Genomic DNA, 18291 nt, shown 5'->3' on the forward strand with positions numbered 1-18291 from the left:
AGCACGCCGAGTACTCTGGCCTGCCCTGTGCCGCTCCCCCACTGGCCACTCCACGTGCCAGGGACCCAGGGACCTGCAAAGCCAAGGGCCAGCCGCAGTCAAACCCCAGCTCCCTCCTGACATGGCAGGCGAGGCCTGAACCGTGACGCCAGACACAGCTCTGGCTGCTGCTGCTGCTGCCACCCTGGTAGCAGCTCCTCCTGCCAAGCTTGGGATGCCCACTCCCCAGCACCCCCGACGGGAATGCTGGCGCTCAGCTCAGAGCTGTCCCAGAAGGTCTTGACGGCGACACCGTGACAGACACACAGTGCTGCCTGGCACGCTTGGCATCCTGAGGGCTTCCTGAGTGCTGCCCAGCCGCCAGCTGGGGCCCGGTTACAGAAGCCCCCCAGATGTGGCGGGTCCCAAGACCTCCACACAAGCACCTGGGCACGTCCCCACACTGTGACCCAATATGTGCACTTGTCCTATTTCCTCGCCAGGGAACTGTGACCCTCGGGCTCGGGCCCCACGCCGTCACCTGGCCGCCCGCGCCGTCACCTGGCCGCCTGCGGGCACTCAGTGCACCGTCCCAGGCGGTTTTCAGCAGCCCTGACCAATGGGAGCGGCTGGTAATAACAGGTCTGTGTTCCTTCATTTGGGTTTCTTAGGACGAAATACATTTCAGTCTCCCGACCAGACACTGTTAGAAACAGAAATGCAGTCTAATGCTTTTATTGTCTTAAGAAATATACTCATTACCGGGCAATCTCTCTGATTTCCAAACTGTGAACTAAAAATTGTAACTTAAGTAAAAATCTAAAATATACAAAACTGAAGTTAGTTTTACCAAAATTAGATATTTTCCCTCATGGAAAACAACTTAGAAAGTTCCACATGGTTTTGAAAAAGGACACAGCTTTTGCCTGTGGTAATGTGGGAGTCCTGGTTTCTCCTATGGCCCAGGTTTAAATCACTGTAACAAAACAGAACATACAAGCACATTCTGGAACTTTCCGTGCAAGAGTAGACGCTGAGATTTACCTGAGTGAATTTAAAGCAAAACACGGCTCTCTTTTCAAACGCAGTCTTCTTTAGGAACCATTTTCCCCCAAGCGTTTAACACAGTGGTTTTCTGTTTCTGGAAAAGACGGGGCTTTCCAACCTTCCCACAGGAAAAGAAATAGTGCTCTCCGGCCACCACCAAAGAGAAAGGTAGCAGGTGGAAGCCCCACTTGTTTGGGTGCTGGGGTACAGGACGGTGGGTCTGCAGAAGGAGCTGGTATCCAGGGGGGGGGGGGCGCCTCCAGGAGTCGGTGGGCGCACCTGCCCGACACCTAGGAACTGAGGACGATGAGCTTGTGGAGCTGGTAGAGGAAGGTGTTCCTCCCTCTGCTGCCCTTGGGGTCCGCCTGTTCCATGACCAGCTTCGGATCAACCTGACAGGGCAGACAAAAGGCCAGTCAGGCTCGGCAGTGGGACTTTGCTGGACGTAAAGCAAATAATGGGAATAAGTAAAATCATACACACGGACACACAGACATGGATGGTAGCAGAAAGCATTCTAGTTTTCAAAGGGTATTTATAGAATGCTTCTCTATCCATAACATGCAAGTCTATATCCTGATAATTCACCTTTAAGGTCATCTTGCATAGCACGGACCTTTACGCAGAGAGCCCCACATGCTCCCTCCTATGTGGTTGCTTCAAAGCCTGCAACCTCTCCAAAGCTCATCAGCCTCAAAACGAAATCTGCTTTCAAAGTGAGTCCTGTTATTGGCTTCCAATGCACGGCCAGTCTGCGGGCCCGAGGGTGGGGGCAACTGCCCTCCAGTCACCCCAGCAGAGTTCTGTGCAGGATGAACTGTTCCTGAGGGCTCTGGAGACGAGGCCAGTCAGGGAGTGTGTGGAGCAGCCTCTAGACTCAGACTCAGGTGGGACGATGCCACGTCTGGGACAGTCTCTCTCTTAAACTGCCAGAGAAAGGATGAACTTCCGCCCCAGCTGGGTTTTTTTGCTTTGTTTGTTCTGTTTGTTTGTTTAAGGAGGGCGCAGCTCACAGTGGCCCATGCGGGGATTGATCCGGCAACCTTGGTGTTATTAGCACCACGCTCTAACCAACTGAGCTAACCGGCCACCCCCGAACTGGTTTGTTTATAAAGACGGCCCTGGCTCTAGCATTCAAGGTTAAATTCCTCCCTGGGTTCTTTCCCCTGAAATCATTTTATTCCATTTCCTAAACTGTGCAGATTGTAAAGGTCAAGGTGCCCCAAATGGGACGTGACCTACTGCATGGCTGCTGTGGTCTGAATTGTGTCCCCTGGTCCATATGCTGAAGCTGTGAGCCACAGGGAGGTGCTTAAGAGGCAGGGCCTTTGGGAGGGATGCGGGTAGACCCGGTCATGAGGGTGGGGCCCCCAATGGGGTTAGTGCCCCTAGTGAAGAAGAGACCAGACCCTGGGGGGACACAGCGAGAAGGTGGCCATGTACAAAGCCAGGAAGAAGTCCTCAGCAGAAGCCCGCTGTGTGGGCCCCTCATCAACTTCCAGCCTCTCAAACTGAGAGAAAATAAACGTCTGCTGTGTAAGCCACCCAGGTGACGGAATACTGCTGTGATAGCCCGAGCAGACAAGGACAATGCCAGTGTACCCTAAAAGCTGCTGCAGACATTCCTGTTTTACCGAAATCACAGGATAAGCAGCCTGGGTCTGACTCTTCACCAAGGTATTCCACAGTGCTGTCTGGACACCGCCTGTCTGGACTGTGACATACCCCAGTAACCAGAGAGCCACCCCCGCCTCCAGACTCCGCTCTCGGCCCCTCCATGCCGCTGTGCGAGCCCTGGGTCCCTCAAGGAGCCTGTTTCCATCGATCCTGGCGGCAGGCTGCCCCCCCTGTGCCCCATTTCTCACTCACCTGATTCCACTCGTATGGCTTTTCGTGCCACTTAGGAACAGCTCTCTCTCTTGGTTTCACCCGACAGAACAAACTAAAATTTAAATACGAGAATTAAGTCATCTTAGTGATACATTAGTAACTGAAAACACTACTGTAATCTTTCTAAAAAGATCTACATCCTCCGTACTTTCCCTCATAATTGTAACCAAGTATAACAGAATTATAACCACAACAAGTTTCAAAAGGTCAAGTTTATGGTCATGACCAGAGAAACCCCGAGCCCATTGAACAGTCACAGCAGAACAGACAAGGGGCTGAAGCAGCTATAAGACCACCCAGTCCCTTGTCCCTCCACAACCATGGGGGCCGCCCCACTCCTGGGCAGAGGCTGTGCGCCCCCTGCTTGGAAGCAGCCACGGGAAATGGGGACATCGTCAGCTCAAGCGCATTTAATGTTTCACCACATGGATTCTGACCAGTGCCGGTCGCTCAAGCACGTTATGTTCACTTTGTGCAAATGCACTGACATGACCTGTGTGCACTTGATGTAGGAGCAACTTCAACACAAAGTCTGTGTAACAATATTTTATGGAAAAAAGTGAGGACAGAAAACTAAAATTAGCCTTTCTCACAACTGCTAAGATAGCTGTGTGTATTTCACACCTTTTAAAGTGCTTGTACAGCTAAGCGAAGTCCACTCGAGACATAGATGGGAAGTGGCGGAAAGCCACCATCCTATCAGATGCCACAAGTCAACCCCAGCAGCACAGACGCTCTCTCGGGCCAGAAAGGACTTGCCAGCAGCCTGGGAGAGCTGTGTGAGGTGGGAAGGCAGGACTGGATGTGTTGGAAGCTGCTGCTTCTCTGCGACCCACTGCCTGCTCCCAGCCTCCTCCAAGCCGGCCAGGCTGCAGTGCCACTGGGTTTGGCCAGTGCGGGACAGTTCAGACGGCGCTGAAGGAAGGGGAGGTCAGGGTGCATATCCCTAGACCCCATTCCCCGGGGACACTCCATGGAGGGTCTCCCCACACAGCCTCAGCCTCCAGGCCCCCAAGGCACCGCTGCTAACACCCCCGGCTGTGGCTTCCCTCCACCCTGCCCGTTGGTCTGAAAGGGTCCCTTACTATACTGTCCTCTGCTTTGTGCCTGGGTCGTGACCGACGCACAGGACGAGGGGGCTGCTGGCCAGGGAGTCGGGCCTACGGCTGGCACTGGACTCTCACTGCAGAGGACCAGGCTGTGACCTCTCCTGAACAACTCCAGCGTTCACGTCCAGACAGCTAGGAAAGCTGACGGGGAGGGAAGCTGCCATGTCATCATGTGACTCACCCTAAAAGCTTCTGACGTGCACTGTCCTGTAACTGCGCGATTCGCTCTGGCCCGAGACACTTCGACCTGTTTGGTCCATCACACACCAGCTTGTTAATGGCAGCCCTGAGAATATTGATCTGTAAGTAAATGGCAACATAAGTACTCCTATGAGTCCACAGCGACTGAGTGTCATCCCACACTTAGGTGATTCAGAAACGCTCAGAGCCCAAATTCTATGACTCTCATCAACGTGCTTTCCGAGCAAATACTAAATAAAACAACACGAAGAACATCAGTAACTACCACCATAATTTAAGGAGCAATGACAAAAGAAGAAATTAAAAACCAGCAAGAACGGTTCTGACTTTTCAATGTAAGCACACTTTTCAAACTTCCATCTTAAAATTTACCATCGTTTAACTCCTGGCATCACACAGCTAAAGTTCACGTGCATCATGCACATCCGTCACTCGTCTGTAATGTGTGTACGGAGCCTAAGGAGGCACAACACGCCCTGTGTGCTACCAGCTTTTGTGGCGGTTCCTAAACTAGCTTCCCATTTTGAGCAGCTGACAGCTAAGCACGCCGGAGCCCAGCCTGTGCCAGCCCTCGCGTCTCCTCAGCGCACCTGTCAGGACGGGCTCCGGCTTTGGTGCGTTACTAGAACTGAACTCCAGGCCGACCTGACCTGGATGGACCAGCCCAGGAGCCGATGCAGGGCCCACACTGCCCTGTACTCATGTCTCCCCAGTCTCCTCTGCTCTGGGGCAGCTTCTTAGGCTTTTCCTGTTTTTCAAGACCTTAGCAGTTCTGAGCTGTGGTCAGGTATTTTGTGGGAGGCCCCCATTTGGGTTTGTGCCGTTTTTCTCATGATCAGATTGGGGTGATGTGTGTTGGGGAAATCCCACAGAGCTGGGGTGCCCTTCTCTTATTGTCTCAGGATGTGTGTGCCGTGACCATGACATTGGCCTTGAGCACCTCGCTGAGTGGGTCTGCAACTTGCCCACTCTAACGCCTCTCTTCCCTTCCCCACTCTACTGTCTGAGGACGGCACTAAGTCTAGTCAGCCCTCCAGGCACTGTGTGGGGGAGGGCAGCTCAGCTCCACTTCCGGGGGCAGGATCTGCGGGGGATTCTTCTGTCCCTGAGAGTTCTCTCCTCTTCCCGTCTGTTCACTTATAGCCAATGGACACACGGATACTTACTTCACACTCTGAATTACAACCTAATACTAATTATCTGTGTTGCCCCTGCTCTTTCGGATTAGCTCCCGAGTCCTTGTGACCCGCCCCTTTTTGCCACTTCCTTACTTTCTGGCACTAGGGATGCTCCGGGCTCATCCTGTGTTCTCCTTGCCCAGCCCTAGAACCAGCCATTAACCCCAGGAACCCTGGTTCCTTTGGCTGGAAAGCCCTATCGGAAACCACAATCGGGGCCTGGGTCTGTCCATGGCTTGAGGTATCAGGGTGCACACCCCAGACCGCTCTGCGCGGTGCTGACTTAGTACTGCCTGGGCCTCGGGCTGACCGCACCCCTGGGGGCCTTCCAGCGGTGCTGCAGCCCCGTCCAATGACACCTGGTCCCACACCCACATGCTTCTTCAACCACAGGCGCACGGAGAGCGGCCTCAGAGTTAACTTGTCGTCCACGAGCAGCAGCTTCGCCAAGCAGACCACTGCTCTGTGACGCTTTTGTCGGCAGCCTCACTGTTTCCAGTCAGAACCAGTTTCCAAAGCGCCTTTTCCTCCCCCTTCATGCAAAACTCCCCGGTGTCCTATCTGGTGTGTGTGTGTCAGTGGAGGTGTATACATACGAGTGTGTGTGGGTGTCTGTGTACGAGTATTTGTGGGGGTGTGGGTTTATGTGTGTGGGTAAGTGTGTGTGAGGATGTGCATGTGAGTGTGGGTGTAAGTATGTGCATGTGTGTGTGGGTGTGCATATGGGATGTGTAAGTGAGGCTGGGTAAGTGTACGTGTGTGTGTGTGTGTGTGTGTGTGAGCACACGAGTCCCAGTCTCACGAGGGACCGTGGGGGGTCTGACAAGCACACTCGTGCGTCCGCGCCCAGCAGCAGGCTGAGCAGCTCCTGGCCTGCTGCCCTGGGTGCCCTTCGCAGGCCTGTCCTGCACCCTGGTCCACTCATCTGTGTTCTCACCCTGGAGCTGAGCCTGTGCCAGATGTCATGTGGACAGAACCACACAAGGCGTGGTGACACGTGAGCACCTGAGAGCCATCCCCTCTTGCTGAAGCAGACCCCGCCGAGCGAGCAGCCGGCCCCAGCGTGCTGTCCACTGCCCTGCTGACACCTTCCAGACTGCACCCAGCGGTGAGCGACTGTGCACTGCCAACATTCGAGTTCTACAGGAGGGCAGTTCCCAAACAGCCTGGATAAGTGCTTCGAGGTGGGATGGCGGTGTCTCGTGGCAGGTGGGTGTCTAACTTTGAAGAACCTTGTCTTTTTAAGTCGTTCCATTCCGCACCCACCGACAACAATGAGCAGACCTCCTGCCCATGCCCCCGGGCACTGTTCCTGCCAGGCCTTAGACTTCAGCCATTCTCACCGGTCTGAGTGCTGTCGCTGCGGTTTCACTGACAATTTCCTGATGACCCAGGACGCTGAGCACCTTTCATTTTCTCACTGCCATCCATCTTTGAATTTAGTTGCTGGCTTTATTACTGGTTTTAAAAGTTCTTTATAGATTGTGGTCTCCTGGTGTGTGGTTTCTTTCTCGTCCTCTTGAAGGGTCTTTTGCTGAGCAAGATTTTAATTCTGATAAAGTCCAACTCACCATTTCCCCACAGATCATGCTCTTGGTGCTGCGTCTACAACTTCCTTGCCAAATCCAAGGTTGTGTAGATTTTCTCCTATATTTACGTCTACATTTTCCAGTTAGATCTGTGACCTAAGGAATATTCTAGAAGTCCCTTGATGAGAAAAGACCCATGCCGAGGACCTCACCAGCAGGGCTCTGGGAGTCGGGACCTCAGCCTTCCTCCCACTGCCTTCTCTGCGGCTCTGCCCACCTCACCTGCAGCGTGGGGCTCGGGGACAGAAAGGAGTCCGAGTGCTCAGACTACCTGCTCAGGACCAGCGTTCCCCTCACTTTGTAAAATGCAACTCAATGGAGTTATTAGAACAATGAGACATGGAAACAAAAGCACACAGAATACAAGCCCAAATTTCACATTACACTCCAAAGCTGGAGCATTGCTGTGTCAAGTGCTCCACCCACCTGAGTGCTTCACCTTCACATCCATGTCACCCCCCAGACAGTGCAGAGGTCATGGCTGCACACCTGTCAGCTCTGCGAGCCAACCTGTGCCAGGAGAGGATGCAGCGGGCCGAGCCTCGCTGTCCTCACTTCCCACCACATCAGGCCAGCTGGTCAGCTAGGCGTGGCGCGGGGGCGGTTCACAGCAGCCCTTCCGCCCTGGGGCTCGATCCATCGCCCAGAAAAGCCTCCCGAGCCAAAGCACCATCTCGGTCAGGAAGAGGGCAGTAATGGGCACCTGAGGGACAGGAGCATCTCCAGGCCGGAGCGCATGTCTGTGTTTCACGCACTGTGTCAGACCCCATGCTCACTGTTAAACGGGCACCGAGCAGAGCTAGCAAACCAGGCGAACGGGCGGCCTTACCTCTACGATGTCCTCCACGCTGAACTGGACGTCAAATGCTAGCTCGATGTCATGCTCTGGCAGGATGGGGGCCCCCGTGGTTGGGCTGCACCCCAGGCCACAGAGGACTCCAGTGTAGCACTTTCCATCCCCATCAACCCTATGAGAAGTTTGGAGAAGAGTTAGTATTCCAAAATTGGCAAGCCACGGTTTTAGTGTTAAAGGACCTGACCGAAAAAGTTCTGCCAACCTAGTAAGGAACTAATTTCATTTCTGCATTTCCTCTGCCAGTTTTTATACCAGAAAGAATAAACTATATATAGTTGTAAGTTAAATCTTTTAAATTAACCCATTAGTTAGAGTTCTAATTCTCACTGCAACAGAAAAGACAACATAAGGAATATTTCTATCACATACAGTTTTGTCCCCTTTTTGAATCATTCCATGGGTTAATTCTTAGTGAGATTTCTGGAGAAAAGGTTACACGCATATTTCTGACTTGGAAAAGAAGTCTAGCACTTAGTACAAGATGTCTGGTCCACCTTCCCGTCCTAAACCAACCGTCCCCACTTCTAAACAAAGCGTGACATCCCAGAGTTCTCAATCTGCTGTCCTCTCCATGTGTACTGCCACCAGCGTGGTCCAGGCCAGTGCTGCTTCACACCTAGACTGGTGCCATCACTTTGTGACCAACTCCCCACATCTGCTCCTGCTTCTTCCATCCATTTCCACCCAGCAGACGTCTCACTTCCTTGCTCTGGGGCTTCCTTCTTGTATTTTGAACACCAGGACCTACAAGCCATGGTACAGTCCAGTTTCTGCTGAGCTCCTGCACGTCATTTCCCCTCCCCCGCCAGGCTCCAGCTTCTCTGGCTTCCCTATGAACCCCTCCAGCGGGGACCGCCACACCCCCAGAGCCCTTTGGCCTGCCAGGCTCCTTCTTGTGTTCAGGAATGAACTTAAATGCCAGTGCCACAGCTCACAGTTATAAAATATTATAGTAACACATTAGTTTGAATACATTTGAAAATATTCCAATTTTCTTTGACTCTTAATCAACTCAGACAGTTTCCCATCATCTAGATCAATAAAGTTTTGATGAAATAATCTAGGCAAAAGCAGTTCTATTCTTAGTCCTGAAGATACACTTAACACACAGAAATACACATTCTTTTTCACTTTAATGAAAATGAAAAAGAATCCCACTTCACGTAAACTCAAAACAGAGACACCCAGAATTCAGACTTATAAATTCTGAGTATTTCCTTTACAAAACAGTCACCAAAATGTTTCTTCAAATAGTACACTCCCCTACATTATTTTAATAGAATATGATTATTTCATGTTATATAAAACCTTTCCAAAAACAGCAGTGATAACCAGGGATCACCGAGTTACCTCTGATAACGTCACCAACATCACTGACACATCACATGACCTCCACCCACTACAGTTGCTAGGAGACGTAACCTACTGCCCACGTGGGATAGCACTGGCTTGCCCACAGGCACCATCCTAAAAAACCAGTCTGGAGCTGCCTGGGCTCAGGCACCGAGCCTTTGCCCACCTGCTCTAAACCTTAACTCGACAGAGGAGACTGAAGCATGGGGTTCAGTTCTTTTCCAGGGATCCTAAGTGCTGACTAAGACCACAGGAATATCCTTACTTCCTCTGTAATGTTTATTTCACCCCCCAGTTGAAAACTGCGGAAATTATGACAGGGACAATAGGAAGCACATGCCACAGAGCCCCGCAAGGGCACGCTGTGGGCAAAGTTCACCTGAAACAACTTACTCAGGAGCTGATGCTGGCATGAGCTGACTATGCTGGGTTTGGAAGGGCTAGCAGGCGAGGACCAACTATTCCCGGCTAACAGGTGAGAACTCCCTGTAGGAGCCACGTTAAGGAAATCCATTTCCTCAAAAGTTAGATGTTGACCCGGAGCTTCCAGAAGGAGGCTGTTAATTGCTCTATCGGGAGCAGTGCCCTCACCTGAGCAGCACTGAGCAGCAGCCACTGTCAGAGTCTGTTATTCTACTTCCCATCCTCTGTGAGCAGCTGACTCTCCACCCCGCTGGCTGTGCAGCCAGAGTGCTGGTACAGGCCTCACCCCTTAGAGCAGGGAACCTCTGCCAGGGACCCCGCTTCACGCACACGGAGCGTAGCCCTCACGGATACCTCCACATCCCATGTGATGACCACGGCCCTTCTGCACAGATGGGACCTCAGCAGCTGGAGATCCTGCCCAAGGCCAGGAGCACATGGCACGGCCCGAGCGCCACCACAGTCTGCCTTCCCGCTAGACGAGTCCCTTTCTTAACACTCTCGTCACCTCACACTTCCCACACTTAAAAGGCACCTTTGTTTTATTCCCCTATTTTCTAAGGCTTTTAAAAAATACGGGGTACAGATGAAGACTTTTCTAAATTGCAAAACCAGTCCATGAATACACTGCAAACGATTCAAACAGTGTCTTAGCACACAGAGCGGGCAGGTCGCAGCCTCCAAAGGTGGCAGCAGCAGTAGCTCCCACCCAACACGCTCTTCTGACAGCAGGAGGCTGCCACCTGCCAGTGAGAACTGGGGTCTATGATCCTGCACCTCGAGTCCAGCAGGGACTGTGAGCATGGCAGGCCTCACGATGCACGACTAGTGAGACTGGTTATAAAAGGTGACGCACATTCCAGGGGGTTCTCGCAGGACACTGCCCCCCTGGGCACCCCGCCCCAGGACCCAGCCTCCAGCCAGATCAGCCTTCAGCCTTCAAGTCTTCCACACGAAGACCCAGATGCCACGGGGCAGAGACAAGCTGTCCCTCATGGACCGGTCTGAATCGTCACCCACAGAATAAAAACGGGCTGTCTGTGGGTAAGTGTTATGCAGCCATAGCAACAGAAACAAACAGTAGAAGTGGACGTCCCCGGCCAATCCACTCTCACTTAATTGTGGACACTTTACCTGGTCGGCCTTTTTGCGGCTGAGATCCACCCCCTTGCGTGTGCTGCTAGCAGTACTGCTGTGACGTGGCTTACCTCCCCGCCCCGAGCCACGGGCATCTCCCAGCTCCAGAACCACGGAGCGGAGGGAAGGGCAGCATCACAGCCCCACGCCCAACACCCCGTTCTCAGATTCTCTCCGATTCTCCTGGGGTGCCAGGCTCCGCGGCTCTGAGCCCCTCACCCATCCAGGGGAGAAGCCCCAGTAGGTCCCACCTGCTCATGCCCTGACTGCTCCACTGTTTGGGACACGCCACGGGGACGACCCCTCCCCGGGAGCACAGCCAAGCCAGCGGCAGGCCCCAGGACACTGAGCGTCTGGGGTGAAAGAAAGGTGCTCGCCCAGATCAAACACCTCTTTCATCTTCCAAAGTTTCTCAGAAATGGTTGCTACTGACTCAATGAATTAAGAACCACCTCACACCACGACCAGAGCAGACTTCTGATGAAGAGCCACCAGGCGCCGGTCCCCTTCCTGGGGATCACCGAGCTGAGCCTAAGGATTCAGACAGCTCATCTCACCGCTGTGGTCAGATTGCCCCATTCGGGCTCATCTCACCAAAGGGAACGTTAGGTGCCAGCTTAACAAAGCACCAGGTCCTGTTCACGTGGAACCTCTTCCTATTAACCTTAGTTTTTTTCTAGAAAGATGGTGTTTTAAGTACCAATTATTTCAGTATTTCTTGAGTGTCCACAACATAACCACTTGCATTTTGGAGATTTAAAAATACACTGTATTACTTGTATCCTCAAAAAGCTTATACTTAAAAGACAGAAGCTTGGTCTAGAGGCAAGAAGAGTGTGAAAAGCAATTAGAGAGGAATTTATGTGTGTGTGTGCCCTTGTCTGTGCTGTTCGCATGCAGAGAGCACGCATGTCTGTGTACATGTGTGAGCTGGCATGTGCACGGCCTGTGTCTATGTGTGTGTGTGTGTGTGTGTGTGTGTGTGTGCACGTGCGTGTGTGATTCACCAAGTCAGATCCCCGCTTCAGCTCGGTACGATCCTTTCTCGTCAGATAACCATGGGTAGAGTATTGTTTCCACACGTGTGTCTCCCCTGTGAGGACCCAGAAGATACATTTACTCATGGAAATATTTATCACATCATTATTGCAAAATTAGAGCAAAGCCAAATTCCGACATTTAAAGGCATATTAAATCCTTTTGGGACACGAGCAGGCCAGAAACAAATGCATATGTGAATAAAATAGGGAAGTTTAGAAAAGCCATTGTATGTCTGCTCAGCAGTACACAATGCAATTACTAAAATGGACATTTACAAAGATGTCATAATACTATGAAAATGTTTAACTTGTGGGAAAGGATTTAGTATGACAAAAATCTACAAACAAAACATACATATAAGAACACTGAAAATAAATACACTGAATGTTTAAAAATGATGTTAACTTTTACCCATTCAGATTTTTCTAAGTAGCATACTTTTAGTGAAAAAATACACAATTATTTTGAAAACAAAACAAAACAAAACAAAACAAAAAAGTACTCCGTATTTGAGATTGCACAGCAGAGTCTGAACAGGCTTAATGAGGAAGGATTGGGGACACACAGGGTCCTTCCCGCTAGCTTAACCAAAGCGCCCAGTAGGCCTAACAGACACCCTGGTCCCCGCCCATCCATGAGAAAAGAGGGTCAAAAGAAAAAGGTGATTCTCTGCCCCACGATTCAAGTGCAGGGGACCCCCCCTCAGTGTCTGTCACAGCCATTTCCATCTTGCTGACGAAAATGGAGGCTCCTCGGAACCAAAGCTGACTTTGTTGCTAGCCCCCCCGCCCCCACCAAAGCCCACTGGTGCTTCACCTGCACACAGTCAGTGCCCCATGGTCCTACTGTGCGAAGCAGCTGCTCCCCAGCCCAGTGTCCAGGAGAAGTGCTGGCACAGCTTGGCACCGAGAGTGCGACAAGGCTGGGCGCTCCGTCCTCTTACTCATGGTTACCATCCTACGTGCGGCTCACAAGGTTTCCTGCTGACAGCTGGTTGCTAGGAAACTTGGACGCACCGTCACCGCCCACTGACAACAGGATGTCCATCACCGTATCTGAGCCTCATTCCCAGGGCCACTCTTCACGTCTCCGGCCCCGTGTGACTCAAGCACCCAGGGACACTAGTACGAGCTCCAGGAGCTTCTTTCTAAAATGCACCCGTGTGTGGAGGCCTCATGGTCACCAAGACCTCCCGAATCACCGAAGCACTGGGGGGTCAGCAAGCAGCCAGTGGGTGATGGCCCCGGGGGGCGGGGCGGGGCCGCTTCCCCACCCGGGTCTCATCTGACAGCAGCCTGCTGGCGGGCCTTAGGCCTCACGTACCTCAACTCCATCACCGGGGCAAACAGCATGCTCAGGAGGGCCGGGAGGCCGGGGACATGCGGCATCAGCGTGGTCTCTCTCAGCAACATCGTAGACCCTGCCAGACACGCGAGACGAGAGGCATTGTCAGCCGTGTAAGTCACACCGCGCAGGACGTCACTGCTTCAGGCAAACTCCTCCTCGCCCTCAGGCAGCCCCTTTCTGCAGTCTGCCCCCACAGACACCCCGCAGTGATGGTGTCCGTCCCCACTCAGACCTCATCAGGCACTTAAACCTCTTCCCGTCTTGCGACCCTTGGGCTTGGCCTCCTTCCCTCCTCGTCTCCTTATCAGAGCATCGGGTTTGTCCAGGGCCATGAGCCCGGATTTGCTCTCCTTTGTGGCCAAGCAGCGTGGACTGACTGATGATCAAGGACTCAATTTCCGCCTCCTTGTATAAAGGGAAAGGAGATCACGCTCCCCTCCTTAAACTCGCATCAGCCAACCATGTAGAAAATAGCTGAAAGCGACAGCTCCAATGCATAAATGTGTTCACTAGTGAGAGGACAAACGTCCCCTGCTGCCAAAGTCAGGGAAAGGAGAGAAGAGCGAAGGACGGACGAACGCAGAGTCCCGCACTCACCAGTGGCGTTGACGGACAGGGCGGCTGCCACCAGCATCCTCTGATGGAGGTCCTCGGGGCTGTCACTGACAATGACAGAGTTGATGCTCTCCTTCTCGATCCAGACACTTCTGAAAGGGAGTCCAAGAGGCTGCTGACCCACTGCCCAGCCATGCACGGTGCCCACCCGTGACTGATACGTTTCACAGCACGGTCACACACACGACACAGTAACCGAGGGGGACAGTGAACGTCCAACGTCCTCTGCGCCTCCTTTCCTCCTGGACCGCTGCCACTTCACGCTGGTCACCCCGCCTCTCCCACGTGGCCCGACCACTCCGTGGTCCACACGCTGACTACGCCCGAGTCTCTGCCTCTACCCCAGACTGTCCTGTGCTCCCAACCTGTAGCGGCTGTGGCCTCCATCCCAGACAGGCTACCAAAGAGCGCGCTGAGGCCCTCACGTGGCCCCCCCACCGTCCTTCACACCCTATGTGCGCGGCGTGGCGCGTCCACCCTCCGGCCACAGCCCGGCCCCCACAGGGCACCAGGCGCCACCCTCTGCTCTTCCTCTTCCCAGCCTCTGACGCTGATGAAGCCCTGCCTGCGGATCCCACACCCAAAGTCTGGGCAGCCCGTCCTCTGTCCTGTCTCCTGTCTCGGCACCTCTGCCCTGGGCCCTGGATTACACAGCGCGCCTTCCTTAGGCCCTTGCACTGCAAATGCAATGCATTCGTCACGCTGGGGCCCGCAGAGCGCCTGGAGACCTTGTGAAAAGGCAGGGAGCTGCGGGCTCTGCATGTCTAACAAGCTCCCAGGGACGCCCATGCTGCCGGTCCAGAACCACACCGAGAGCCAGGGGCCACCTCGCAGCCCCGCCATCATTGCAAAACGTACCCAATAAGGCCTCCCCACTGCCACCCCCACTGCCACGGGCCCTGCCGGCCCCCCTGCACCCACCCGATTCTCTAGTCCCACGCCACTTACTCAGAAGTACAGACTCTCCATGAAAGTCTCGTCCCGCCTGCCTGCACCCCCAACACACACACACACACACACACACACACACACACACACAGACACACACAGCACACACCGCGGCAAGTGATCTGCGCCCTTCATGCTTTGGATGCCCCTGGAAAATCTCCAGAAGTGGTCATGGGCCGTCCAAGATGCTTTCATAATGCTCTGTGGCCCCATCCAGACCCTCGTCAACCTACCCTGTAATTACCACTTTTTTCTTACATACCCCCCCCACTGGACCCATAATTTTTGGGAGGACACTGACTGTTATTTTGTTCACTGTTGATCCCCCCCAAACTGTACACAGCTCCCAGAACACAGCAGAATTGCTGAATGAATAACAATTGTAATAAGAACAGAAAAAAAAACCGAAGTCTTTGATGCAAGACACTCAAAAACGTCTTACACAGAATGGCTTTCATATGACAGAGCTTAGCACCTCAGATTTGGAGCTACCATGTTTCCCCAAAAATAAGACCTAGCCGGACAATCAGCAGTAATGCGTCTTTTGGAGCAAACATTAACGGAAAGACCCGGTCTTATTTAAGACCAGGTCTTATATAACCTAAGACCCAGTCTTACATTAATGTTTGCTCCAGAAGACGCATTAGAGCTGATTGTCCGGCTAGGTCTTATTTTCGGGGAAACAGGGAAAGAGAGCAGTTAGAAGGGGTAAGAGAAGGTCATGCATTCCCACAGCTTAGATACAAAGATTCGTTTCTGACGAGTCTGGAAACACAGGAGCAAAGAGAAGAACTTCCTGGGAAGTTTGAGTGAATCTTACCTGAACTTGGATACTCTGGTCAGACTGTGACACTTCAGTTCATAAGGGTTGAAAGGCCCATGCAGAACGGCCTACACATACAAAATACACAAAAACGTTACCAAGAAGCAAACTATCAGTTTACATACATTTTAAAAATCCAAAAGCTCCTATTTTGAAAAAGAAAACTGCTACTTTTTAGTTGTAACGTCTTCAAGATTCAGTGGGGGGGAAAGTGCCGTAAAGAAGGTGTTTTCCTGGGATGCAGCCGATTCCTCCACTGGTCTCACTAACATCCCTCACCATACACTTAACAAAGCCTTGGACAAACAGGACGCATTGCAGCCACTTTAGTCAGTGTTCCTCTTTCCACGGCAGCAGAGCAGCTGCGGGACGGGCTGGCGCCAGGCCACACAGCTGCTGCGTGGGAACAGCAGCATCCCGGGCAGGGAGGGGCACCCTAGAGCTGCCCTCCCCCAGCAGGAGGAAGCCACACCTTCCTCCCCTCTGAGAAACAAGCACAGGTCACCTTTGCAAAGGCTGGTTTAGAAAACAAGGACTAGTCCGAGTATTTCTCTCCACCAAACCCCAGGTTATTCTCTTCTTAATCTAAGCTCCATGGTGAGAAAAGTCGTAACACTAAAAACCAGGAAAGATGAGCCAGCTGAGCCAGCGGCCCTCCGCATGCGGTGTGGGCGGAGCGGCTGCTGGGTTTGATTACCTTGCAATTTGGGGCCCCAAGTTTCTTGGAAGAGAAGCTGTCCAACAAAACTTGGGTCAGGTGCTTCTCATCATCCTTCCCGGGGGACAACACAGACACGTCTGTCATGTTTTCTACTGATTTGGAAAAGAGACCCTTGAGAACTTCATGGCTTTGCTGAACAAAATAAGAAAAGTTTGTTTTGTTGAAAGAAAACGGCACAAAAGGCCCTTCATTCCCAACTAATCCAAGTGGTTCATAGGCATGACCTTTAGTCTTAGCTGATCTCTAGGCCACTGCGTGTCGGCAGACAATGTTATCAAGGACATTTTAAATTCAAACGACACAAGACAGGACTCATTAATGGCTCAATTCATTAGCCTCCACTGCAGAAATTACAGGAGGAAAATCAATGGCCTTCAACAGTAGCCTCAAAAGTGGCATCTCTGAAACGTTCGGACCAAGAAAAATAGCTTCAGAACCAAGTTTGAAAGTAACAGTTCAAAGACGTTTGGAAATGTTTGAAATACTTGAAACAAATATTTATTAATTACTTTCATTTGGGAGATAAATCTTGTAATCCATTTTTAAAAACTCCCAACATAGAGAATATTTTTCACATCGACTTGCCATTCCAAGAAGGAAACAAAAACAGCTTCATGACAGGAAACCAGCTGCCATATTTTAGTCTCAAAGAAATTTAGAAGACACTGACAACGGCCCCACCGATCTCAATATGTGGGCACCGATCTCTCCAGCTGTTCAGCCTCGATCCCCCCCTGGTGCACACGGGCGCAGGGCCACATGGCTCCCCACAAGGACATACGCACCTTGGACTCGTAGCACTCATCGGCGAGCTCGGCGTAGCCCTCGTGGATGAGGACGTCCCTGACGTGGACAAGGCCCTGGAGGCCGGCGTACCGGTACACGTCCACATGCAGGACGCTGTGCACGACGGAGAAGACCTTCACGAGCAGCGCGCAGCCACGCAGCAGGCCGGCAAACCGCCGACTGGCCCCGCCACTCCAGCGCTCGCCACACACCAGGGACCGGGCGGACGGGCGCATTCTGCAAATCTTGAATTCCAGCGCCTGTGGACAGAAGTGCAAGGTGAGCCAGCTCACAATGAGTGAAGTGCTCACCCCCAATCCCGCCGAGCAGGGTCCTGTCCCTGTGCCCACCTGTGTTCTCATGACCCCACCGAAAATGATTGTGGGCCGAGTGAGGGTTTCACAGGCATGGACACTGGCTTCTGCTTTTCAACAGCAAGTTTAGAGTAACTGTCTCCGTGTGGACGGAAGAGAACAGGGAGTATGTCTCCAGACACCTATTCTGTCGCTTTCGCATAACCAGAAACCTTAGAAAATACTACTAAATTAAAACTACTTTTTGGCTAAGTGTGAAACCCTCAATATATTTCAGCTCACTCCAAAAACAATGTTGGCAAAACGATCTATGGCAATATAGATTTGGAAAACAGCAGAAACCAAAGTCGGCTAGTGTGATGTCCCTTCCCGCTCTGGGTCTGGACGCCCAGCTGGCCTCCAGAACCCTTCTAGCTCTCAGCAGTCACCCTGCAGGACCGTCTACTGTACCTGAAATGGAAGTTCGAGAAACTGACAGGGAATCTCCATTAGAAGACCCAGATCTACGTGACATCTGTTACCATAGTCTACAAAAAACACCTAGAGACAAAGAAAGGGCACGTCACCAGTGGGCACGGCGCCCAGCGCGTGCTGCCCGACACGCAGCGCTATCCCTTCCTCGGGCCCCATAATCGCAGCACTCCGAGTCCTGAGCTTCACTCCACATGTCACCGAGTGAAAGAACTCTTTTTCCTTTAAAAACATTATAAGTGAAATACAGCTAACATACAATATTATATTAGTTTCAGGGGAACACCATAGTTATTCAACATTTATACACCTAAAGAAGTGATCACCGTGGTAAGTCCAGCAGCCATCTGACACCGTCCCAGCTGTCACAGTATTATTGACGCTATTACCCGTGCTGTAGTCTACATCCCCATGACTTGTTTTATTGTATAACTGAAAATTTAAACCTCTTCTTACCTTTCAC

The 18291-nt window shown here is 52.1% G+C and overlaps 1 protein-coding gene across 2 annotated transcripts in view; it reads right to left on the reverse strand.

The window, feature by feature from the left end:
* Positions 1-698: 698 nt before the first annotated feature.
* TDRD9 (tudor domain containing 9) overlaps positions 699-18291 on the reverse strand; it is a 92866-nt gene continuing 75273 nt past the window's right edge. For both annotated transcript variants that reach the window (XM_074326815.1, XM_074326814.1), the window contains exons 27-36: positions 17808-17897; positions 17043-17303; positions 16234-16389; positions 15534-15604; positions 13748-13857; positions 13127-13223; positions 7823-7961; positions 4207-4325; positions 2896-2968; positions 699-1418 (exon numbers count right to left, since the gene is read on the reverse strand). In XM_074326815.1, the coding sequence (XP_074182916.1) occupies positions 1317-1418; positions 2896-2968; positions 4207-4325; positions 7823-7961; positions 13127-13223; positions 13748-13857; positions 15534-15604; positions 16234-16389; positions 17043-17303; positions 17808-17897 (1218 nt within the window). In that variant the 3' untranslated portion in view covers positions 699-1316. The remainder of the gene's footprint in view (positions 1419-2895; positions 2969-4206; positions 4326-7822; positions 7962-13126; positions 13224-13747; positions 13858-15533; positions 15605-16233; positions 16390-17042; positions 17304-17807; positions 17898-18291) is intronic.

Source organism: Rhinolophus sinicus, linkage group LG03, assembly GCF_036562045.2.
Source record: "Rhinolophus sinicus isolate RSC01 linkage group LG03, ASM3656204v1, whole genome shotgun sequence".
In the NCBI taxonomy this organism is placed as follows: Eukaryota; Metazoa; Chordata; class Mammalia; order Chiroptera; family Rhinolophidae; genus Rhinolophus; species Rhinolophus sinicus.